Genomic DNA, 25,665 nt, shown 5'->3' with positions numbered 1-25,665 from the left:
TCTTTTCTTCGTATCAGTTTCTAAGGACAAGTTCCATTGGCACGTGACTAAAGCAAACTCGGGATGGTTTTTAAATTTAACACCGTTAGACTAAGGCCGTTTAACACAGGAAGTCTTTTTCCTTGTTAGCGAACTTATTCCACTTCTGTTGTCTGCCAGGACAGGTCATTTGGTCTCATGGGAGTACTCCCCCTGAGCCCTTTTTCTCACACTTCCGTGTGGTAATGGCCCATTTGAGGCTGCCGGTCTGTGGCTCAGATTTGTGAACACAAAGCAATAAAAGGACGAGCATGTTGTGGATTTTTAACAATCAGAAATGCATCTGTTTTTCTGCATGAATAAATCTAAAAATTACATCTTTACTATCTTTAGTTCTACAATATATCATATAACAATGCTGTTTTGTTGGTAACTGAAGGGCTAATTTTACTCATGGAATTAATTCATCGTGTTTTCATGAACACTTACAGTGGGAAGACCAAATGTATGATCAGTCCACAGGTGACAGAAAATATTTCCTCAGTAGGGTGGAAGGGCCAAAAGGGAAGGAAAAGAGATCAAGGGGAGACACAGCTGAAAGGCTGGACACTCTCAAGTTTGACACACTGTCCACAGAGCTTACATGTGTGTTTACAGAGTTCACAATATCAGCATTATAAACACAACCCAGAACCCAGGGGATATAGAATCCTCAAAATTCAAGACACTTTTAAAGCATTTTATAAATTTATTTTAAAAAATAACAATTGAAATGACATCAATGATCAATCACCTGTGCTCCCCCTACAGCTGAGGGGAAAAAACCTTCCGTAGAGTTGAGTCCCAAAGGAAAATCAAGACATTATCAGGCACCCATTAGCCAGAAAAACGCTGTTGGTCCAGTGGTATAGACACTGACATGTTCAATGTACCAGTGCAATTAAAATATATATTTACAATTATCCTGCAAAAAAAAAAAGCACTCAAGAAGTGAAATAACTATGCATTAAACCAATTATTCACTCATCCATTCACTCTTTTTGCATCTATGAAGCCATCACTACAGTCACAAGGACAAATGAATAAAAGAACTTCTAGTAACAAAAAAATCCAAACCTCACCCCCACTTTGTGGGTTATTATGTGCTAAAATGACCACAATAAAAGGGCCATGAGCTACCTGAAATGGCAATGACAAAATGACAACTGTATTCATTTCAAATAAAACCAAACTCAAACTCATGAAAAAAAAAATCCGCAACTATATGAGGTTGGTATTACTATGTACAAACTTACAGACACAAATAAATAGCATTTTAGAACTGTTGTTGGCTTAAGTACTAGAAATTAGGTCTGAGGAATTTCTTTCTGAACTCTGCATCTTGAAGGTTCCTAAACAAACCAAAGGATATAAACTCTTCATTGTTTTTAGTAATCTATCATCTGAAGAACTTGGGGCTTACTGAATAAAGTTAACACCTAAAACTCACATAAAGAGCCAAAAGTTTCTAGTGAGCCCACAGGTCAACCCCGCCTAACATCTGCAAGCCAGGAGAGATGGCTAGATTCAAGGGACTAGGGAGATACTTCACTTCCTGCTTTCTTTGCATAGCTCTGTACCTCTGTTTTTACCATTACAGTGATTTCCCTTTGTGATGTTTTCTTTAGAGGGTTTAATTTCTTTTCCCTCTTAATACAGCTAGAGTGAAATCAAAGAAAGAGCCAATCTCTACTCTTGGTATTTAAATCAAACCCAAATGTTCTTCAAAAGGATTGTATTTTCCTTCTTTGTTTCCAAGAAAACAGCAATTCTTCTGAAATATCATCTTAGTTCTCCCAGGGTTCCAGGTCTAGAAAAGAAACTGATTACTGAGGCACAACCCACTCTGGGAGTTGTGGCCCTGTTCCTGACCCTGCAGGAATCTCTATTTCCAGTCCGCAGTTTATCCCCAGAACATGGAAGCAATGTGAAAACCTTTCCACACAATGCCTATGGAGAAAAGGGGAAACAAACGGAAACTGGCACCAAAGAATCAGCTGCCATGGGAAGAATGAGAATGTTCGCTCTCCAGGGCCAGCACAAAGCGCAGGAGTGAAGCCAATATACACCTCAGGCTCTAGCAGGCAACCTGGACTATGTCCAGGATAGCCTGATTGAACAGTGCTTTCCAGAAATTGTCAAGGACCAAATCTCAGACTTTTCCCTTTCCGTGCTTAAAAGGTTATAGTATAAATGTAAATTATTCTCTTCATCTTAATGATCCATCCCAGGCATCCATCCACTGGTGAACTGTGCTATATGACAACACGAGAGTATATATACTACCCTTTGTCCTTCTAGACTGAAACAAACATGAACCTTTCTATTCCCCAAATGCTGTCACAAAGCATGTGATTGAAAATCTCTAGTTCTGCTCTGTTAAGGAGCTACTACAAATGTCCTCAGCACTTCAGCACAGAAGTTCTATGGTTTTGTTCTCTACTTAGGAAAGGCAGTGTCAAGGTCCAGTACACTCTAAATTGTCTTAAAAGTAACCACAGCAAGAACTACAGTCCATATGACCTGTCAACAGACAAGCAGACCACAACTTGTCAAAGCTAAGAGATTCAGCTATATTTTTAGTGCTTGAGTCTTTTATCAGTCTATCCCCAGAGTTAGCTTTTTCTTGGCTGGAGTCCAAAAATACCAACCTATCATCTGGGTAGAAGGGATTTTTATTATTACCACAGATTAGATGAATGTATCTCAGAGAATTTATTGTTTCCATATCATGAGATGAAGCTTCCTTGCCTGGAAACCATCTCTGAATACAAAGTGTCCATTAGTCAGCCTGAGATCCCCCATCAGAGGGATGGGTGCTGTTTGGAATCCATGGGAAGGAGTGGGCTGCAGCTTCCCTGACTGCAGTTTAGGTTGAGAAGGTCGTTCTCCTCTGCTGAGATGGCCGGCTGGCATTACCAGTCAACATTAAGTGCTAGGTGTGGTACTGCTGGGCTGGCATGGGTCCCCTGCATCATCCCAATCCATGAAATGTCAATGTCACCAACAGTCTGAAATAAGTCCTGACTGAAAGGGTGAGACAAAGGCTTGCAACTTCAATTTGCCAGACATCCTTGCAATTATAATACTGAGCCACTTATTAAAAACTAAGTGGTTTCTGTCCTGTAGAAAAGGGCAGAATGTAATCGTCAGTGTCCCATTGGAAGAGTTGATCAGTTTCCTTGGAACAGTGGGAAACAGTGCCAGGAACATGACCTTGATCAGTTCCATCACATGGCCTGGGGTTAGGACACTCGGATGATCTGTGTCATAGCCTCTTCATCTGCTTGATTTGGATCCTACAAAGAAAGCGTAACAATTAAAGTCCTTTGCAAAAGAACTGGGAACTCATGGCTCTCACTACTTATCACCAAGGGAAATACACAAACTTTGCTAAGTAAACCAAAGGCTTGTGATGTATCTAAGTCTGCACACACGGATTGAAACGCAGCTCCATTAGGAAAGAAGAGACAATACACCCTACTCTTAAAAAGATTCCAAGTCTGGCCTGGCATTCCATTACTAAACACTCCAGAGTTGAGAGTATCTCTCTTTTCTAAGCACCTATGCTGTGCTCTATGCTTAAGGATTAAGGGTCCTTAGGCAGCTAAGAAAAAGACCCAGAGAAACCAAGTCATGTTGTATATTTTCTGATCATCATATTTAAATACTGAGCACTTAGCAGGGCTGGAAAGGACGCTGGAATTTATTTACTTTAATGCACTCATTTTGTAGGTAAACCTGAAGCCTGGATGGGTAAAGTGATTTGCCTGGACTAGAGTCAAAAAGTTAGTGAGGAGCCCAGCAAGAACTAACTCCCAAATCTCTTGGCTCCGATTTAATCTTCTTTCCATTAAACTCTGCCTACTGCCTGCCTTTTACAAAAAACCTGCAGTGTTAAGACAAGGATCAGTGCTTGGGAGTTCCCTGGTGGTCCAGCGGCTAGGATCTGGTGCTTTCACTGCCATGGCCAGGGTTCAATCCCTGGTCGGGGAACTAAGATCCTGCAAGCCGTGCAGTGTGGCAAAAAAAAGGGGGGAGGGGACCAGTCCTTGGAAGCTTTTTGCAACACTCCACAATAACCACCTTCAGTTCCTCCACACCAACACTCTGAAGCCTCAACTGGTGTGATCCAAGAAAAAGCTGAAACATTTCTGGAGGTGGTAGGACCAGAGGCTGGGTCTTGATCAGTGAGCATGAACAATAACCAGCCTCTACTGAGCTCTCACCATGCACTAAGCACTGTGCTAAACAGGTGTCTAATGTGACTTACTGCATGAAATCCCAACATTCCTATAAAGTATCAACAGCATCCCACTTTACTGGTGAAGAAAGTGAGGCTAAGTAACTTACAGAAATAGTTTGAGATCTGCTGCAGAAAGCAATGAGCAACTAGCATGCATCCTTGAGCCCGGGACTGACATGATTAAGAAAGCACCATCTTTTTTTTTTTTTTTCGAAAGCACCATCTTATAAAGACAGATTTGACAGTAGTGCAGGTGGGATGTGATGGGTATACAGAATAAAGCATCAGCAAATGGGAGGAACCCATTAATTCAACAAACATTTACTGAGTGCTTGTTCTTAAATGGGCATCATGCTAAGTACAATAGAGAACAACAATCCTCGACTTTCTACACAGCTTACAGTCTAGTGAAGGAGACAACTACTGCACGATCACACAAATAAAACAATATGATTATCAATATTGTACTCAAAAGAAAAGGAAGATGTGAGAAAATAATGGGGTAGAAGAGACCTCTGGATATGGCCTCTCAGATTTAAACCAAGACCTAAAAGAAGGAGATAGCCAAGCAAAAGGATGGCATGAGAAGCTTTACAGACCAGCTATTTTGAAGACAGTTTCCTGAACAGTATAGCAAGAGCATAAAGACCAAGCAGCAGGAGGAAATAAAGCCAGAAGTGGGCAGTAGCTAGATCATGCAGGGCCTTGCTGGCCATGGTAAGAACTCTGCATTTTAGTCTAAGTGCAAATGGAAAAGGGTGGGAGTAGAAGGGATTTAAGCAGGATGATGATGTGATATGATACACGTTTAGAAAGATCACACTGAGATGTGGAGAGTGAACTAGAGGGGCACAAGAGGAGAAGACGGGAGATTAGGCAGCTGCTGTAATAACTGAAGCAAAGAAGAGCAGGTTAGACCAGGCTGACAGCAGTTACGAGGGAAAAAAGTAAGCTGATTGAGAGTATATTTTAGAGTTAAAACCAAGAGGACTTCAAGAATTGGACAATTCTAGCTTTAATAACTGGGCGAATGGACATGTTACTTGTTGAGAAGAGTGTCTGGTTTAGGCATAAAAAAATAAAATAAAAACCAACAGTTCTATTTTGGACATACTGACTAGAAATGCCAACAAGATACAATCAGTGAAATTAGATGTAAGAACCAGTATGGTTACAGACTAAGTCCTGGAATTACACTGCCTAGGTATGAATTTCAGTTGCACCATTTTACTAAATATTTTACCTTAGGCAAACGACTTAACCCCTCTAAACCTCAGATTCAAATGTAAAATGGAAACTATAATTCTTACCTCATGGGGCTTGAGCTTGTTGTAAAGATTCAATGAAAAAATGCTTACAAAAGAAAAGTGCTTAACATAATGGCTGGCACACAGCAGTTAAGTGTTTGCTGCTGCTGCTACTACTACACTAAGAAACAAACTTGTTCTTTGAAAATCAAGAAAAGTGAGAATTTCAAGAAGGAATTAATAGTAATAGCTGGCAAAGACTGGAAGGAAAAAAGGCCACTGATTAAAGACCTTAGTTCTTTTAAGGTGAAAAGGGCTCTAAGACACACAATGTTGCATCCAGTTTAGAGACTGATTAGTCCCTAGTTTGAAAATATCAAGAGGACAATGCGAAGGCTTCTACCCAAGAAAATACAAGGCAGTAAAGAGAAGAATAAAAGGTATAAATCTTCTTACCTGCATATGGGGACTATCTTTTTCCTTTGGAGAGAAAAATCGTCCACCTTCACCACGCTTCCGTGCCATGGCATGACGGTGCCGAGACTCATGCAGGTATTTCTAAAATAAGAAAAATAAAACTACTAGCTGAAACTAGCATAGCTGTCTAATGATTAAAAGTTTAGGACAGCTGTGATCAAAGCCACCAGGGGCAATTATGACCTTGTATTATGGAGAAATCTTTGGAGAAAACACAAACAGCAGCTAACCATATCTAACTATCATAAGAATGTAAATGCCAAATAAGTAATAACTAACTAAAGATTCCCCAAAGATATAAAAGAGATGACTACCTACCTCCCAATATATATCCTCTCTTTCACTTTAATAACAAACCAAATTTTAGTTGGTTGCTCAGTAAAAAGACTGCATTTCCTACACTTATTTGCAGTTAAGTGTGGCCATGTAATTGAATTTTGGCTAATGAGATGTATGGAACTTCTTGAATGTTTCCTTGAAAGAATGCCTTTCTTATTCCCTTTGCTCCTAGGCTAGAGCCCAGACAGTCATCGGACTATGGACAGCATACTAAGAATATCAGGACAGTAAGAAAGGAGGAGAATGGGTCTAGAGGACTGGAAATGTGCTACCACAGCCCAAGACAATTTATCTCTGGACTTCTTTTACGCAAGATAAAAAAAACACACCCTATTTATGTCATAGTTATCTTTTAAATATTGTAGTTGAAGCTCCATATAGCAATAATAAATGCTTTTACAAAAGGTAACAGCTATCTAAGTTCAATGTTTGGAAGGTACTCAAGGAAACAAACTACATAAAAGGTAATTTCAAAAGTAGAACCCTGCCGTTCTCATCCTGTATCCTTCCCAATGTTATACATACCCTTCTTTCCTTTGGAATTTTCCCTTCTGCCTCTAATTTAGCCCGGGCTTGCCTCCTCTTAAGTATACGGTGGTACTGTTTGGCATTCACATAGAGAGGCTCTTCTTCAAGCATCTCTGCCCCAGGGAGAGGGATTCTCTGGATAGCAGGCACAGAGCCAGCACCAGGTACCATCTGTGTGAAAAGAAAATCAGAGCTTATTAACTAGTGACATGAAGTACGGACATGGGAATCAGTTTATTGGTCCCTGTTAGTTTTCTTCTGAATGCTACAAAGAGCAGCTTTTATAGGACACTTAGTTAAATGCAGATTCTTGGAGAACATTTACACCAAAGGCCTGCATTTTACTTTTTTTAATATCTTTATTGGAGTAAAATTGCTTTACAATGGTGTGTTAGTTTCTGCTTTATAACAAAGTGAATCAGCTATACGTATACATATATCCCCATATCTCTTCCCTCCCTCCCACCCTCCTTATCCCACCCCTCTAGGTGGTCACAAAGCACCGAGCTGATCTTCCTGAGCTATGCGGCTGCTTCCCACTGGCTATCGGTTTTATATTTGGTAGTGTATATATGTCCATGCCACTCCCTCACTTCGTCCCAGCTTACCCTTCCCCCTCCCCACGTACGCAAGTCCATTCTCTAGTAGGTCTGCGTCTTTATTCCCGTCCTGCCCCTAGGTTCTTCATGACTCTTTTTTTTTAGATTCCATATATATGTGTTAACATATGATATTTGTTTTTCTCTTTCTGACTTACTTCACTCTGTATGACAGACTCTAGGTCTATCCACCTCACTACAAATAACTCAATTTCGTTTCCTTTTATGGCTGAGTAATATTCCATTGTATATATGTGCCACATCTTCTTTATCCATTCATCTGTTGATGGAAACTTAGGTTGTGTCCATGTCCCGGCTATTGTAAATAGAGCTGCAATCAACATCGTGGTACATAACTCTATTTTGAATTATGGTTTTCTCAGGGTATAGGCCCAGTAGTGGGACTGCTGGGTCGTATGGTAGTTCTATTTTTAGTTTTTTAAGGAACCTCCATACTGTTCTCCATAGTGGCTGTATCAATTTACATTCCCACCAACAGTGCAAGAGGTTTCCCTTTTCTCCACACCCCCTCCAGCATTTATTGTTTGCAGATTTTTTGATGATGAAGGTCTGCATTTTAAACAAACATTCCAGATGATTCTGTAATAGGGGCCAAGGAGCCATACTGATAAATGACACAACCATGTCCAAATTTTTGTCCACACAACTGCTCCATTTTCTAGGAATGTCTGCTGCCATCTAATGGTCATGAACGGTAATCGTAAGGCAATAAAAGGGCACAAGGAAAACACAAAGGAACATAGGTTCAGATTGACCAAGTGCTACTAAATGCTTTTAGTTATATAAATAATTTAATCAAATTGTTAACTTACTATATAATTCAACCCACATTTTCCTAAACAAACAAAAACAAAACACTGTACTAAATGTATGAGGAAACAAGTAACAGGCTCCCGTGCCCCACTACCTTCCCAACTATAACAACTTTGAATGGTTGTATTGTTTTTTCTGGTAGTTCCTCTACTTCCGTGCAGGTTTCTACTACTCATTCTTAATTTATCCATTTTTGGTACTGTATACTGACATCCTATTTTGACATATATGAGGATTTAGCTTTCACTCACACCACCCAACTCTCCTTCCCTATCTTCCCGATATATTTACATCACAGTTTTTGGTTTCTCTATTGATTACAATCTTTCTAATTTTGAACTTACTTCTTGTTTTACCCACTCTGGGCAATATACTTTCCACTTCCCAAAGATCAGTAGTTTGTATCTCCCTTCATTATTTGAATTATGAATAAGATTACAGAAAAGCAAATACATCTGTTTATCTTCTGCTGTATCTCTAGCACCTAGAATAGTCTCTGGCACATAGTAGGTGCTCAGAATGGATTATGGTTTGTTGTAATGTTTATTGTAAAAGTAGATCTCTGTATAAGTGTCCTAAGGGATTAATCGCAATCCCAAGAGGTCAGCATTATAAACAAGCTTTGTGAGAGATATCAAATTGCAAGTTGAAGAAATTTTCAAAGACAAAGATACATGGAAAAACAAATTACAGATGAGAACAGTGAAATGAAAAATCAATTTTCTTACCATGACCATTCCTCCTGAATTGACCACATTGCCTGCCACTGGTAGTGTCACAGTGACAGTCCCTTGCCCACTGCTGGTTGTGTTGGTATTGGCTCCGGTCTGAACAATCTGTGCTCCTGCCAAACTGGCTGCAGGGATGGTGATCATGCCTGAAACAGGGACTGTAACTTTAAGAAAATAAAACATAAAACAAACAAAAAACAGGTACACAGAAAGGAGGGAACACAGTTAGTCCCTCTTCTATCTGGCACACACTTATTCACCCTGGAAAAACATACTCAGAAGCACAAGGGGAGGAAAAGCACTCCTCCATTCTCTCCCTGGTTTGCTGTATATAATCCAAGTAATCACAATCTTAGAAATTCTATTAACTATCTGGGCTCCAGTTCTGAATAAAACTACCCTTGAAATGGATAATTCCCTGGCTATTCCAATAATAGTTTTCAATGGGTGACCAAAAAGTTTGGAGGCTTCCCTTTCTATGGGTATGACTCCAGCTATATCAACTGTTCTTATATATATGAATAACCTGCTTCAGGATGAAGATTTTTATAAACTTTTAATTTGTTTACCCTAAATTGACAATGAGTCAAACAGTTGCAGGACTAAAACTTAAAACTAAACCAGGTACTCCAAGCCCCCAAGCTATCACCAGCAGCACTTGAGGATCTGTTCAGCATTCTCTGAGCTCCTGCCAGTTCAGGCCCTCTCCCGAGTCATGGGAGAGCACACTTACTGCACTCACTGGATCGTGTACACTGCCAAATTTTAATCACATGTCAAACCTTTAGTCATAGAATACATACCTCTAATAAGGGCTATGCACTGTGTTTATTTGGTCACATGCATGTCTCACTTACTAGACTAGAAGGTCTAGAGAAGAAAACTACTTTTAGTAATGTGCTACATATACAGAGTGGGCATATAAGTCTTTTTGGAATAAATTAATAATGAAGTGGCCCAGAAAAAAAAAAAAGCAGCAATAGCAATAAATGCCAACTTGACTTATGATGTTTGTCTCTACCACTAAAGAAACTCCATATTTCTAATCTTCTATTTAGAAAACATTTCTTCCCAGAAAGAATAAAAAGCTTATATAATCCTTAGGGTCCTAGTGGTTGTCTTTAACCACTGTAGTTCTACAAATGGAATCAACATTGGTCGCATACTGGTGACAAGGAACTAACAATCAAGGGAGACTTAGAGGAAATTTTGTTGTTTTTCAAAAATATGTCGTATAGAGGTCACCACAAAATTTCTAAAGCAGTCATTTGCTCAAGATAAAAAGGATGCCCCCGAAAGTGCCACAGAAATGATGGGCACACGTACCTTGCTGGAGAATGGTGCCATCTGCATTAACTGGCTGATAGACGATGGTCTGCCCTTCGGCAGTTTGTGCCACTTGCTGCCCCTGGACAGCAATCTGCTGTTGCGTCTGTAGGAAATAAATAATGACACAATTTAACAGATTCCAAAGACACCACAAAGAAAAGGACTATGTAGTCCTTTTTAAGAAAAAGAAATTTTTTGGATGGTTTTCTTCCCCATTTCTACTACATGTGAAATATTTGACTCAGTTGTCTAACCCTCCCAAAGCAGCTGTGCTCCTGTGTTGACACAGTGGACAGTGGAATTACCTGCGTCTGGCCAGCAGTGACGGCTGTCTGGGGCTGCTGGATGATGATCTGCTGGGTCTGGCCCTGCTGGCCCTGCACCTGCACAGCCTGCCCGCCCTGGATCTGGATCTGTCCAGGTGGGACCAACTGTATCTGGGGAACAGAACATAAAAGATTAGTATCCTGCTGACACTGGCCTCCTATGGTTCTGGAGTGTTAGTTACCCCAATTCCTCTAGAAGGCAGGAAATGCTCTAAAGAGGAAAAAAAGAAGTCCTGTTTTGCTCTATTATGAATTAGAGATAACTTGTTTTCCATTTATGAAACAATGGGGGAATTTTGACCACTGTCTGGATACTGGATGATATTATGGAATCAATGTCAGTTTTTAAAACGATGATAGGCTGGCATGGGTATATATTTCTAAAAGCATGTTCATTTAAAAATATACCCTAAATATACCTAATATACCCTATTTTTAATAGATGAAATGGTACTACATATATTCAAAATAATCCTCGAGTAGGGGAATATAGATGAAAATGGATTTACTTAAACATAATACTAGTTTGTGTGTTAAAATGGGTGATGAGGATTCACCATACCATTCTCTTTGTTTTTGTCTGTTTGAAGTTTTTAATAATAACATATTGAAAAAAAATTAAGTAATTCCTAATTTTTCCAACTGGGATTCTATAAATATGTATATACAAAATCCTTAAAAGATTTTGTACAGAAAGGTTGAGACTATCATATTAGACACCCCTGCAGTCAACACTGAGATTTAACAAATTAAATTAGAAAGTGTTGGTAAATAAACAAGAAATTTATCTGGTTATCTGGATCTTTTTCTACCTGTTTTGGATAGCAAGGAATACGTGTTATTGGTCAATAGGGTTTCCTCTTCTATCTATTCATATTCTTTGCCCATTTTTCTACTGGATTGTTATTTTCATATCAATACATAAAAAGAATTTTTTTTAGTGTATTCTGGATACGAACCCAGTTACGTGTTAAAAATACCTTCTCCAAATTTTGTCTTCTACCTTTGTTTTATGATATATTTTGATGTATACAAGTTTTTATTTTAAAGTAGTCAAATCAATTTTTTTTTGGCTTTAAGAAATCCTTCTGTACCCCACAGCATAAAGAAAATATTCCTGTAAATAGAATATAAAAGTTTCCAAGTATGCTTTTTTCCATTTAGATCTGTAATCTATCTACCAAGTATTTTTGATATAGCATGAGGTAGAGATAAATTTTCTTTTTTGATATCATTCTTAAACCATTTCTTCACAGACACTTTATACTATTTTTGTTATATACCAATTTCCAATAATCTTGCATCTATTTCTTGGCTCTCTACTTTAGTTCCATTGTCTATATCAAGCCAGCGATATTAATCTGAGAGCATAGGTTTCACTGGAATTCTAAAACAGAAGATGCAATCCAAAAAAAGGTTAAGTACACTTCTAAAAGACACGGTTATTCAAAAAACACTAAAGCAACCTCTAATAAAAATGGATTGAAATTTTAAGCATTCTAAGGGAGGCTATGGGATCTCACCTAGAGACATATTATGTAACATTAACAGAAAATAATTTTTCCAAGATGGTTTGATTAGTTACAGTCCTGCTTGGAGGGAGGGGGATAAAATAAACATTTCAATGTCTCATAAAGGCCAAAAAAAAAATCCCACAAAAATCACAGAATTCAGAGCTGAAATGAACCCTAGCAATCACCTGATATAAACTGCATTTTCAAATGAGAAAACTGACACTCAAATGACTTGGCCAAGATCAGAAAGTTTGTTTAATGGCAGACCTGTGAATGAAGTCAGGTCTTTGCACTAGTGGTACAATGTTCCTAGCACTGAATCACACTATTTCTATTCAACAGAGAAGAGGGAGTGGCAAGAGGGGGCTGGAGACGAGGCAATGACAGCAAGGACAGAAATGAAATAGCAGTGTGAAACTGAGGCAAGTACACACACTAAAATATATTTAAAGGCTCATACATTTATGCATGGAGAAACACGGAAACTATTTTTAATCCTAACTAAAACTCTATCTTGGCAAAAATATGCCAATAGCTTTAAAAATGATCTTACCCTTCGCCCAACCAATTCTTCCACTCCAAAGAAATTACCGTAAGATTAAATTCAACTGAAAAAATAAAGCTATAAAATTCAAATATATTTATAGTAATCTTACCTATAAAAGCAAAAAAAGAAAAATAAAACAAGCAAAAATCCCTAACTACACTTTGTAAATTAGAAATTCTGATTCATCAAATTGACCATTATGAAGGAATTAAAAATGATAAGAAAATCATGTGGCGGGGGGGTGGGGGTGGAAAAGCAAAGTATAACAAACAAAAACACCAGACACACAACAATGAAAACTATGTGCATGTGTATAACTACGTCTGAAAGGTGTGCACAAGACCACAAGGGAATATGCAAAACTTAAAAGTTTGATTTATCAAGCATAGCCAAATTTTTTTCAACTTATATTACATTCCTCCAGAAAAATGAAGACATTAATGAAATAATTGTAACTGTTAAAACAAATTAAAGATATAAACAGCTTTAGAAAATTTTAGTAAAAAGTTCATAAACATATATACTCATTGGGATTTAGCTATTAATTACAAAGGTGAGATGACTTAAGTATATACTTCTCTGCAAATTATTTCTCACTAAAAATACTTCAATATTAACCCCTCACCCAAAGTCAACAGTTCATCCTTTTTAACAAGGACATAGTACACTCCATATGAATATAGTATGATGTATTCAACCATTTCTTTATCCTTATTAACAGACACTCAGGCTACAATTTTTTTTTTTTTTTTGCTAGTAGAATGCTGCAATAAATGTCTTTGTACATTTCTCCCTAAATATTGATGCTTTTGTTCCTATAGAATAGATTCTCAGAAGCAGAACAGGTAGATCAAAAGGCTTATGTATTTAAGAGTGAGATACCTTTCCAAAATGACTTTAGAATTTGAAAATTACCAAAAATAATGAATGTTTCATTTTCTTCACACCCATTCTAGCACTGGATATAATTACTGTTTAAAATTTTTGCCAACAAGATAAAAATCCCTCTAAAAATTTGATGCCACGGAGTTGTGTGTCCTGTTTACTTTTGTTTTCTGTTTCTCAATCAGTCTTTCCAGTGGATTTACCTAACTACTTTATATGTCTGTTTAAGGAATCAGCTTTTCTTTACTTTTCTACATTGGTTGGTTTTCTACTTCATTAATTTTAACCTATCTTTTGCTCATTTTGTTCTTTTCCTAACTTTCTAAGAGAAATACCATTGTTTATTTGCAGTTCTTTTAAAATATTTAAGTTTATAAATTTTGCTCTAAGTACAGCTTGAGGTGTGTGCGATAGGTTTGAACTGAAATATTTCCATCACTTGCTAGATAACTCAAGTTATAAATTACATGGAAGGAAATGAAGACTATAAAATTCCCTCCCCCAGTGCCCAGAAGTGCCAACTGAGATCATACCAATGAATTACTTTTATTAAACTAGATTCTTTTTATATTCTTTACATTGATTTGAGATCACGTCTAATATCTTATTCCTTACCAGAGATGTCCAATTTCTGTATAGCTCTGCTTTATATCACTGACACTACAAAGGTGGGAAATCGACTAAATGCGAACAGAAGGTAAGAAACAATTAAGTGCAATATCAATTTTCAGTTCGCAACAACCTATTTCTTAAAACCTGTACCCTGTTATTCTGTCTAAACATTTTAAAAAATATCACTCACCTGCTGCAAACCCTGTGTCCCAGATACAGGTACTTGCATGATGGTTTGACCTTGTCCACCAGGAACAGCCTGCACCATGATGGGTTGGCCAGTTGATGTGATTAACTGACCTCCACTGACCTGTACCATTAACGGCTGCCCCTGGACCTAGAATAAAGTAAAATAAGAACAATGAAATAACATAAGACACAAAATGGTTTTTACCAAAAGACAATCACTGCATCTACTCTGCTGCCTGGCTAGAGAGGGAAAAGGTAGGAGAGACACTAAGAAAATAAGTCTCAAGTCCTCATCCTCAAGTAGTCTTCTTCGAAAATACAGTATCTTTGACTAAATGCCAAGCTGAATACTTTAAGGTCAGATATAATGGAGAATAAGCAGAGTCTTTGGGAAGTCTCAATAGATACAAGGCATTTATCATCAAATACAGGCTAAACCCATGAGAAGTATTTAATCAAATCATCAAGGTTATTTTCGTTTTTAGACCAATATCCAGGAATAGTCTCTAGTGAAGGCTGGAGAGGAGGCAATGAGAGGGAGGGCTGATGGTGGGGATGGTGGTTGACTGCAAATTCTAAGTAACTTGTAAGGAGTAAATCAAACTGTACCTAGCAACCACTCCAGGTTAGGCAGTGAGCAGCTCTGGAAGCTTATATAGAATGCCCTTCCTCCCTACAGTTTCTCAAGCATAAATGAAACATATACCTTTTACCCTCTTCACCTCACTGAGAATTCTAGTCCTGTGGTTGTTTAAGGAGCCCACTAGTAAAAATGCCTAGAAATATATTGCTGGTGAGTTTGCAATCTCTGTGGTGGAACTTCTCACACTGGACCCTGCAATACCTGCATAGTTATTTTAGCTTTAACAAATATGAACATTATACAAAACACTCAGGTGTACCAAAAAACTCCCAACTTTCAAGCTCCAGTGAGTAAATGGATTAATCTAGAAGCCAGGGCATTGTAAGTGCTCTGTAACATCTTGAGTCTCAATATAAAAATATCTAGCTAACTGCATTCTGAAAGCCAAAAAATAAGCCACTTTACTTCAACAGAATAGCTACAAGTCCAAACTTTCTATCTTTGTTTTGAGGAATTATTTGTAACAGATCAAAAGAAAATTTGTATATCTGAAATAATCATTCTTAATGCTAGTGAAAGTATGTTCAAATAACAGGAATTAGTTAAAAGACCGATCTAGCCTAGATTAGTAATTAGATATTAAGCCTCCCCCCACCCCAAGCATATCATAATCTTCAGGAACATTCAAATCTTGTATTTTGTTAAACTGTTCATTGAGAAATTCCACTTTACTTTTTAAAGACTTGCATATGCTCTATGAGGAAAGACTTTCCAGAATATTTATTGCATGACTAACTGAAAGAAGTATTTAAAATTCTCCAAAATAATGAGAGCCCTAGAGGAAAGGTTTCCATTATTTTCATAAAGTACCTCCATTTCTTTAAATAAAATCTGCCTAAGTAGGAAACACAAGTTTTAAGGCACAACTATTAGTAATTTTCTGGCTATCCATCATCTTAACTTCTCCCTTCATTGACACACTTTCCCCTATATATGCACATGATGAACTATTTGAGACTCCAAGGAACCCACTGTTTTTACAACATATGAATGAATACAAGAATACATGCATCAGACAAGAAGCCATACAGTTAAGAGCATGTTACATTCCCATTCCACAAGTGGTTAATGACAATACTGTTTTATATTTCAATAAGATGAAGCAAGCATGAAAAACATGAATAACAAACTGCTGAACTGAGATTTGAATATAGTTTGGGAGTACCTATAAGCTCAGCTTATTTCAGCTTAATTTATGTGCAGAATTGGCTGTACATCATCATCAAACACTATGAGTGGCAGGTTTGGGAGTGGGGTTGAAAGGGTAAAGTGAAATGATTACAATAAAGGGTAGTTCACTGCAGGATACTTGCTAAGCAGCACTAATAATAAAGTGAGATGCCAGTTCTACATTCTAGGTCCTACTCTGAATCATTTCCATTCAATGGAGGGAAAAAGGCAGGGTACTCGAATCTTGTCAATTTCTCAAAAATACGGTCATTTTAGTTAAAGTAACCTATAAGCTCAGAAAAGACTTATGCTTCTTCACTTATCTTTATATAGGAACTGGCCAAAATATAACCCCAATTTACATATTTAACTTGGTCGTACATAATGTTAGGAAACTGCATTGTTTAAGTAGGAATTCTTATGGAGGCTATAATACTTAAGACTTACAGAAAGCATATCCCACCTCTGTCCAAGAGCTATGGGGCAATCTCTGCAGATGTAATAATAAGACAAGTCATTATTTTCCCCAAGAAAGGTAATGAAAAGATAGCAGTTAAGAGATTAACAAGATTCGGTGATTAGATCAATCTTGTCAAGTGCAATCATTATTGCAGGACAGGACAGCCAAGTTGTCCTTTTAATAAAAATATAGCACAATCTACCCTAGTAAAATGTATATATTTTCTTCTCCACTATCATAATACAAACTCAAGAAAAGTTACCATGCGATCTTATTACAGTTTGATCTCTAAATAGGTTCTAATGCCACTTGTAAGAATTTCTTCCTGTCCCTTATACTGCTTCTTTCCCAGACATTCCCAAAGAAACATTAGCCAAACGGCACTTTTCAGAAAATTGATACTGGGGTCACTACATGATTTAGCATGAAGCATTAGGAAACTGGCATCTTCTAAGCCTCAAAGACAAGTTAGCAGCATCAAAGACATGCAACTGACTTTGCCATTTCTCCATGAGATCCTACCACAAACAGCACCAAACATGAGGAGAGGAGAAGTTCATGCAGTGCTTACAGAGAATCAGAGAGGGCACCACTACCTGGAGGGTCTGGACTTGCTGGCCTGAGGCGGATGCCACCTGGGCCTCAGTCTGCAACTGGACAGCAGTAACACCACCCTGCTGCTGAGAACAGGAACAGGAAGAGCTTGAAATGTGTCAGGAAGGAAATGTATAGTTCAAGACATGATGTCACCTTACCTCTTGTGGGAGAGGGAGGGTCTTCTTTCAATAGCCCCACCCTACACAGGACTTTCAAACTGCAGGCTCCCTATACTGAAGCTGTTTTGTTGAAGGTAACAGATTACAGATCTTAGCCCTTTGTCCCCAGAGTGGAACTCAAAACACACTTCCATGACTCAAAAAAAATCAATATAGCTGACATCATTGACAAAAAAATTTTTAACACAGTCCTTCCCTCCAAAAATAGGTATTTGATCCTTCTTCGTGAAGTTATTTTAAAGCTCTTTTTATTTCCTCAAATGAATTCACAAGAACAAAAAAGTTCATCAGGTTTTAGCAGCTTTGAAGCTACAATGAAGAATTTCTGGAACTTGAATGCAATCCCCAGAAAGGAAGAATGAAGGTAATCATCATGAGCCAAAATCATCTTCATGAGGTCACTGCTCTTATGTCCCCAAACTAGGATTATTCCTACTCAGTTGGACTACCTTAGAAGCAATGTTTTCACAGATTCAACCTCATTTTTATTACTCCTAATAGTAAGTTCTGACAGAACAAGAATTCACCCACCAGGGCACTGGTATGAATGGAGGGTCCTCTGTGGAATCCCCTTTTCTACCAAGGCAGTTGAAGGAAGCTGCAGTTACGTGGAAGGAAAAGCCAGCAAAGGAATTTCGATAATTAATCTCTTTTAATCAAGAGTAGCTCCTTTCTTTGATCATTAGATGGAAAAACTCACCATCAAAACATCCTCTGCCCTCCCTACTAACTACTTTTCTATATTATCTAAGTTCCATTTTGGAAACAAAACATTCCCAATCTTGGCCTAAGGTTAAATCAATGCATAATAAATTTCTTTTCTTCCTGGGAGAAAAAACAAGTGAAATAACAAGTAAAACAAGTGAAGTTTTTCTAAAATAAAGCCAGGTATAAATCATCAGAAAATGTAATCTGTGTATAAATTCAAGAAGGCAACCTATCTTAATTAGGATAAACCAGCAGCAGGGAATTCCCTTCTAATATGTGCTTATCCATAAGTGTGGCTATCTAAATATTATCCTCATGTTAAACTAGAGCTTTCAAAATAAGCACTGTGATGGATCAAATCAAAGGACAGTGGATTTCTTAGAAGCTATCTTGGTTTGTTTATTGTGGCCAAAGCCTAACTAGACCGCAAGGTAGCTTAATCAATAAGAGAAACAACCAAATTGAATCCAGGAAGAAGAACAAAAAAAAACCCCTCCATAATTCCATCTGAAAACAGACTAGGTGTTTGATTTCTAATAAGATAAAAGGGGGCAATTTACTATTAAACCAGGCTGCCATGAAATCAAATTCTAAGTGGTTATGGACTGGATATAGACTTCTGAACAGAGAAAATGAGAGAAACTGCAACAAATCCAATCTTTGAAAAGCACTTCAGCACAAGTCACCAGACCCATTACTTATAAGATTTGAGAGCTCTCAATTCTGCTACTGAGCAGTGCTATTATCAGCTCTTTTGCTGTGATGTTTAAAGCAGTTTTACTTCCATACCTGCTGCTGAATCTGTCCAGCCTGTACAACAATCTGCTCTGTTGAACTATTGCTGTTTGCTGTATACTGTTCCATGGTCCCTCCAAGTTAGAGTCTTGACCACAGTGAGTTTCACTCTGGAGATCCTAGAAGACTTCAAGATGCACTCCTATTAGAAAGGTAGGAAAAGTAAAGTGAGATTGTTAATAAAGGCCTCACCAGATGCTTAACCTTGATAACGCTATTTAACATATATAAAAAATGCTCTTTGTCATTTCTCATCAGCAACCTTTCCTTTCAATACTACTATAGCAACACTTGCACCTTAAGAAATTCTCATTAAGCTACAACATCACTTTGTTACAAGGCCTATTTAACACTGATTTTCAGGTCTGCACATGTACTTTAGAGAACAGTTTCTTTAATTTGTAACACATTTGCACTACACATGGTAAGCAATTTAAAATTTCAGGGTTTATTATTTAGTAAGTAATTACCCAGACCTGAAGTCAAACATGTTGCTTATCAAAATCTCCATTAAGTAGTGTTAAGTAAGAAAGACCCAGCAAAGGTTTAGGAGTTTGCGTTTTAATCCAGAGCAAGGAATAAAAAGGAATTACAGAAACAGCAGGCTATGATTTTCTCTGAAAAGAATTTAAGTTTTCCTCAGTCATGAATCTGAATGCCTAATAATACCCCACCCTTTACTGTATAATTTTAACTTTTACTATGATAATTTTCAAAAATGTACCAACATAGTGAGAACATTATAATGAACCCCTATGGCCATTACCCAACTTCAACAATTTTCAACCCATGGTCAATCTTATTCCACACAGATCTCATCCACTTTCCACCCACCCCTGCATTATTCTGAAGCAAATCCCAGACACTTTATTATTCCAAAACTCCAAAAATACTTCAGCATCTATCTCCAAAGAGTAGATTCTTTTCTTTATCATTTTATCACAATGACATTGTGCCTCTACAATTACTTCAAAACATTAAAAAATTTGTAAGTTCTTAATATCAAATATGCAGTCAATGTCCAAATTTACTATTCTCATACACTTTAACAGCTGAAAGCTCCTTTTTGAAATAAGCACACAATTAGATAAACTGAAGTGATATTTGAGAACCTTGAATAAAGACCTGATTCAAAAATTTAAAATTATATAAATTATCAAAGGGTAATTCACCTTGGAAACATGGGGGAGGTACAGCTGTATATAAGCAAAATGTAGATAAATCTTTCCCCAAACTTTTCTCCAGGCCTTCATGAATTCTAAAATTTGAATGACAAAGTTATATGAGTTACATGATCTGCACATCACAGCAGCAAAGCAGTGCACCACTCTCCACAAATCCACACATGGTGGATGATATGAATCACCCACCATGATTGTAAGGTGTCTCAATATGATGTGAAGAAATCAAAATATATTCAAGTACGTGCCCAAATATTAGGAAGTAGTATATTGATGGATGAATAGATGGAGAGATAGATATATATATAGGTATCTCTCTGAAAAGGCTAGTACATTAACAGTAGACTCTAGATGAAGGGTATACAGGTGTTTATTGTAAAACACTTTCAACTTTACTGTATGTTTGAAAATTTTTATACTAAAATGTTGGGAGGAAAATCTAATAAATTTCGATTGAGCCTATTACTCATAACCTAATTGGTATGTAGTATAAGAGTGTTAAAGTTATAAACAAGTGACAGGATGACTATGTCATCACAGCATGATGGTATGTGGCGTTGTGGTTCTTCAACTCACTACCCTTGCTCTAATGGAATGCTCACCAAGCACACACCTAGCTATAATTTGGATTTACATATACACTAGCCAACAGGGAGCAGATATGATCAGCAACACAAGTAAACTTGATAGTTATTTCTCATTGCATACTGAAAAACTGGCTTTCTGATTTTTTTTTTTTAAATAGCAGAAGCTCCAATTCTTTTTTTTTTTTTAAATTAATTAATTAATTTATTTATGGCTGTGTTGGGTCTTCGTTTCTGTGCGAGGGCTTTCTCTAGTTGTGGCAAGCGGGGGCCACTCTTCATCGCGGTGCGCGGGGCTTCTCACTATCGCGGCCTCTCTTGTTGCCAAGCACAGGCTCCAGACGCGCAGGCTCAGCAATTGCGGCCCACGGGCCCAGCTGCTCCGCGGCACGTGGGATCCTCCCAGACCAGGGCTCGAACCCGTGTCCCCTGCATTGGCAGGCAGACGCTCAACCACTGCGCCACCAGGGAAGCCCCTGGCTTTCTGATTTTTATGTCTCTTCTGAATTGGGTGACTCAGTTGGCTCCTGAGAGATTCTGGAAACAGTACAGAAAATCAGATTTTCAGCCAGACTAAGTGGCTCTTCCAGGGAAGTGAATGGTCTTCCCTAAACTCTATCTTGTCTCTAACTGCAATATACACAATACATTTATGTTTCTAAACTAATAAAATTAAAAATTAAGGGTCATGATACAAAACAGTGGTGTGATTTCATTTATACGAAACCCTGAGAAGGTAATAGTAATCTAGAGAGAGAAAGCAGATCAGTGGTTTCCTGGAAATAGAAAAGGGGGAAGAGGGGAAAGTGGGAAGTTGATTGGAATAGAGCATTTGGAACTTTTCCGGGGTGATAAAATGTTTTATATTTTCATTGTGCTGGTGGTTGCATAGGTGTGTAAATTTGTCAAAATTCATCAAAATGTACACTTAAAATGATTATCCTTTATGTCCAAACTATATCTCAAAAGAGTTGATTAAAAAAATAAGGATCAGGAAGGAATGTCCTCTGTATTTCAACAACCCACCCCACCCAAATCCCCTTCCTGTATAAGATTTTTTTCCTTGACCTCTAATTTCCAGAAGTTTACATCGCACTGGAAGTGCAGGGAAATGACTAATAAAACGTCATGCAGATTTTCTTCTTAACTAGCTTATCCTGGTAATACAAATGCCTCAATTTAAAAACACTTAAATCCGCTATACTTTGAAAGGTCAAAAGGAAGCAGCTTCAAGTCTAACCGCAATTCTCTGTCATATCAACGAGGGAGCGATTCAGCGTGGAGCATGATATTGAGACTGCTAATGGTGAAGGCTGGACGCAACTGGCTTCTATGAAGCCGCATGTTCCCATTACTGTGAGCTTCAGTTAGCAGAACTGCAAACATCGTCGTCTTTCCTCAAGTGCCTTTCGGCCACATTCTGACAGAATTAAGTCAGCCAGATTTAGTCTGTCTAGCTCTCACTCCTAACTCAAAGTTTGAATGTCTTTTCCTCAAAGAGAGAAAGTGAGTATGTTTATTCCGGTTAGCTAGAAAATTTCCCTTCCTCTTCACTTCAAGGTGCAGAACCTGAAATGCAGCTAACTACTTAGGAATCCATTCATTGTGGACCCACACACATTTTTATTTTAAAGCTAAAACGTCCAGAAACTCAACTATAAGTGAAAAACCCCGTAGAATTATCATATTTGACAATCACTACCAGGTAAAAACTAGAACAGCAGCTTTCAAACTTTTTTGACAACTCACAGTAAGAAAAACATTTCACATCACAAATGCACATGCAACATATTAAAAAAGTAACTAAAACAAAAGTTTCATGAATACTTACCTTTATAACATAAGATGAACTGTGATATTTTCTATTCTATTGTAAAAAATTACCAGCATTGGCCCACTAAATTGACTTCACAACTCAACAAACAGGTTCTGATCTGTGTTTGATGAAAGACTAGAGAACAAAGGGCTGTCCAGCTTCCCCAACATCCAAAAGGTTGTGGACTGCAGTTCCTAATTTGCTTCTTAATCTCCACTAATGATGTACCACCTGTCAGACACCATCCTGAAGGTTTTAGAAATAAAAGTAAAACTGTGACTAAGATTTTAACTTCAAAGAGTCTTTAAATTTAGTAAAGGAGTAAAAATCTGTACTGAACCCTTAAGAGAAAAACAAAGTAATATGGGAGTTTGGAGGACACAGAGTTCTTCCAACTGGGGATCGATAAGAAGGCTTTAGAAAAATGTGGCATCTGACCTGGTCTTAAGCATGAGCAGGATTTATATATGTGATGAAGTGGGAGGGAATGGAGTGCTCCAAATGAGGACAGAGCATAAAAACAAGGACAGAAAAATTTCCACATATGAACAGTATATACAAGGCCACATGTCAAGAGAAAGCTAAGGCCAGATTACTGTATCTCAACATTCCAGGCTAAATTCTTCTGCAGATAGGTGGAGTCTCCAGAGGGGTTTAGCAAAAAAGTGACCAAACTGTAACTGTCGTTTAGAAAGAAGTCTAGCAAAAATGTTTGCTGGTTTTTTAGTGACTAGATATAACCATTTTTAAGTACCAAGGTATTCATCCAGTCCAAAGGCAAATGTAAACATTCTAAAAAATATCTAAACCACAGTGCTCCATCTATTAGATATTTTAAGAATTAAATAAATTTTTAAAATGACTTAAACAATGAAAAACTCATTACAAAAAGTGAAAACAAAAACTGTCCCCAAATTTTTAGTAGTGAAAAGAGCACTACTCCTCAGGAGTAGTTTTCTGCAACCTACCAGTTGTATGACCTTAGTAACTGTGATTATACTAAAGGCCTACTCTATGTGGCAAGGACTGCTGCACTCGGTGCTTCACACTGAGTAAAAACTTTTAAAGTCCTAGGAGAAAAATCTTCCTTTTTCCCCCAAAGTCAGCTGCTATTGTGGAGCAGAACCCCATAAGCCAGAAACTTATTTTTCCAATCTTAGAAAAAAGTGTGTTTCTAGATTTCTCTTATCCGAATCTCCACAAAATAACTGCTTCCGAAAAATTCCTTAGCAAGATATACAAGTGTTTTTACCAACTGGGCTTTCCAGCCTAAACTCTCATGGCAACTGCCCACTGCCCTATACTTTCTTCCCCCTTGAACACACAGCAAAGCTTGGTGCCTCTGCACATGCTTTTCTCTTTGTGAGCAATGCTCTTCCATTCTTTCTTGTCCGAAGAAATCCCATTATCCTTCAAGGCCAATCAAAAGTGTGGCAATGCTGGCCTTCCACCGGGGCTGTTGATAGCTCACACATCAGTGCACCACAGAACTGAACTTGGCCCCGTTACAGCACTAACCATGAGATATTAATTACTTGTTCACCTGTCAATCTCCACCAGGCTGGGAAGGTTCTTATCGACCTCTAACCACTCCCTCCCCAGCACACAGATGGACGCCTGGTACATACTAACTGTTCGATACTTGGTTGTCAACGGAGATTTCCTTTCACCCTAACCAAAACCCCACAACACTGTTAAGTTTCTATAAATACCTGCTGAGAAAACATCAACATACTGGAAAAAAAAACCAAGAGATGGTTGTGGACTGAACTAATGAGTGAAACCTGACACGTTCAAAGTGACACAGAAAGGTTAAAAGAAAATAACTGTGCATTCCCAAGGGAGCGAGAATTCACAAGATGAGCAACAGCAGGTAAGACTACTGAAAGCAAATTGTGCAGCCTCCGGTAAAAGGAATGCACAGGGCTCGCCACCTTCTATAGTGAGGTTCCAGGCACCGAATGGACAGGCCTTACAGCCCGGGCAAGGACGGGTGACCGCCTGGTTGCGCTCCAAGACGGAGGTGTGCAGTTCTGCCCGGCGATCGGGGCGGGGAAGAGAGGAAATGACGAGCCAAAAGGGGGTGGTAACGGCGCCGGGCCGGAGACCCGGGCCGAGCGTGCTGGGAGGAGGGGCGCAGCGGGGCCGCGGAGTGGGTGCACTAATGGATCCCCTCCACCGATCAGGGGGACAGCGGGGACGGCGGGGCGGGGCGGGGGCGGGCCCACCGGGCCCACCCCACCCCTCTCGGCCCACCCCCTCTCCGCGATGCACGCGGGGCCCGATGGTTGCGGCGTGCGTCTTCCCCGGGCCTGCCTCCCGACCCAGAAGGGCTGCAGACAGACAGACCCGCTCACGGAGGGGTGGGGTGCGCGGGCCCCGCGGGGGGAGACTTCCCGTCCCGAGGGCCAGAGCGTGTTGAGTGCAAGGGCGGGCTTAAGTGTGAGGCCGGAAGGACCAGGAGGAAACCGCCAAGGCCCCGGGCCCGCGTGTGTGTGTATACCTGAGCGTAGGGGCCTTCGTGGCAGGCAAACCCAACACCCCCCGGCCTGGGGCCTGAAAAGCTGTGCCTAAGGGTCGGGGGAACGGGGACGCATCGCATCCCCAACTGGCTCTGGCACCCTGCAAGGCTCTGGACCCCGAGATGCCTGCTCCCGAGGGCGCCATCCCCGCGCGGGGCGGCCCCCTGCAGGCCTCGGCCGGGAGTGCCCCGGGACGCTCGCAGGCTCCGGCCTGGGCCGTCGGGAAACGCTCGGCTAGGCTCAGCTCGACTCCCCGGGCTCGACGGGCGCCTGGGCCTCTCCTGAGTGGTCAGCGAGACCCGCCAATCGGGGCGCTGGGGCCGGCTCTGGGCCGCTGGATATTGGCTCCTCACACTCACCGTGCCTCGCTCCCCCGGTTCGCTGCCCGCGCTGATTGGCTCCAGTACCGGACCCCGAAACCCAATCAGAGGCTCCAGCCGCCGCTGCCGCCGCCACTGCCGCTGCCTAGCAAAATGGCGAAGCCGAACAAAGGGGAATCGGGCCTCCCTCCAACTGCCTCCGCGCAGGCGCCTCCGAGACCACGCCCCCTAACCCGAGCTCGGGCTCGCCCCACCCCCAGTTGAAGGAG

General features: G+C 39.4%; 1 protein-coding gene across 11 annotated transcripts; it reads right to left on the bottom strand.

Annotated features, from left to right (window-relative positions):
• Window positions 1–713: 713 nt before the first annotated feature.
• Window positions 714–25,577, bottom strand: NFYA (nuclear transcription factor Y subunit alpha). Of its 11 annotated transcripts, none has more exons than XM_057554420.1 (12): window positions 25,436–25,555; window positions 22,570–22,800; window positions 20,146–20,231; window positions 18,968–19,115; window positions 17,288–17,374; window positions 14,423–14,569; window positions 10,654–10,785; window positions 10,346–10,451; window positions 9,017–9,183; window positions 6,853–7,026; window positions 5,968–6,069; window positions 714–3,317 (listed from the first exon to the last, which is right to left on the bottom strand). In XM_057554420.1, the coding sequence occupies exons 4-12, from the start codon at window positions 19,040–19,042 to the stop codon at window positions 3,264–3,266; spliced, it is 1,044 nt and encodes a 347-aa protein (XP_057410403.1). In that variant the 5' UTR covers window positions 19,043–19,115; window positions 20,146–20,231; window positions 22,570–22,800; window positions 25,436–25,555; the 3' UTR covers window positions 714–3,263. The 11 variants fall into 11 exon arrangements, with proteins under 11 accessions (XP_057410403.1, XP_007197962.1, XP_007197960.1 ...); XM_007197900.3 differs by lacking the exon at window positions 25,436–25,555 and adding an exon at window positions 25,058–25,314; XM_007197898.2 differs by lacking the exon at window positions 22,570–22,800 and having other exon boundaries at window positions 25,436–25,558.
• Window positions 25,578–25,665: the final 88 nt, after the last annotated feature.

The sequence above is a fragment of the Balaenoptera acutorostrata genome, chromosome 10, assembly GCF_949987535.1.
Source record: "Balaenoptera acutorostrata chromosome 10, mBalAcu1.1, whole genome shotgun sequence".
NCBI classification, from domain to species: Eukaryota; Metazoa; Chordata; class Mammalia; order Artiodactyla; family Balaenopteridae; genus Balaenoptera; species Balaenoptera acutorostrata.
The sequence above is the reverse complement of the archived record's forward strand: the minus strand, read 5'-3'. Positions and strand labels throughout refer to the sequence as shown.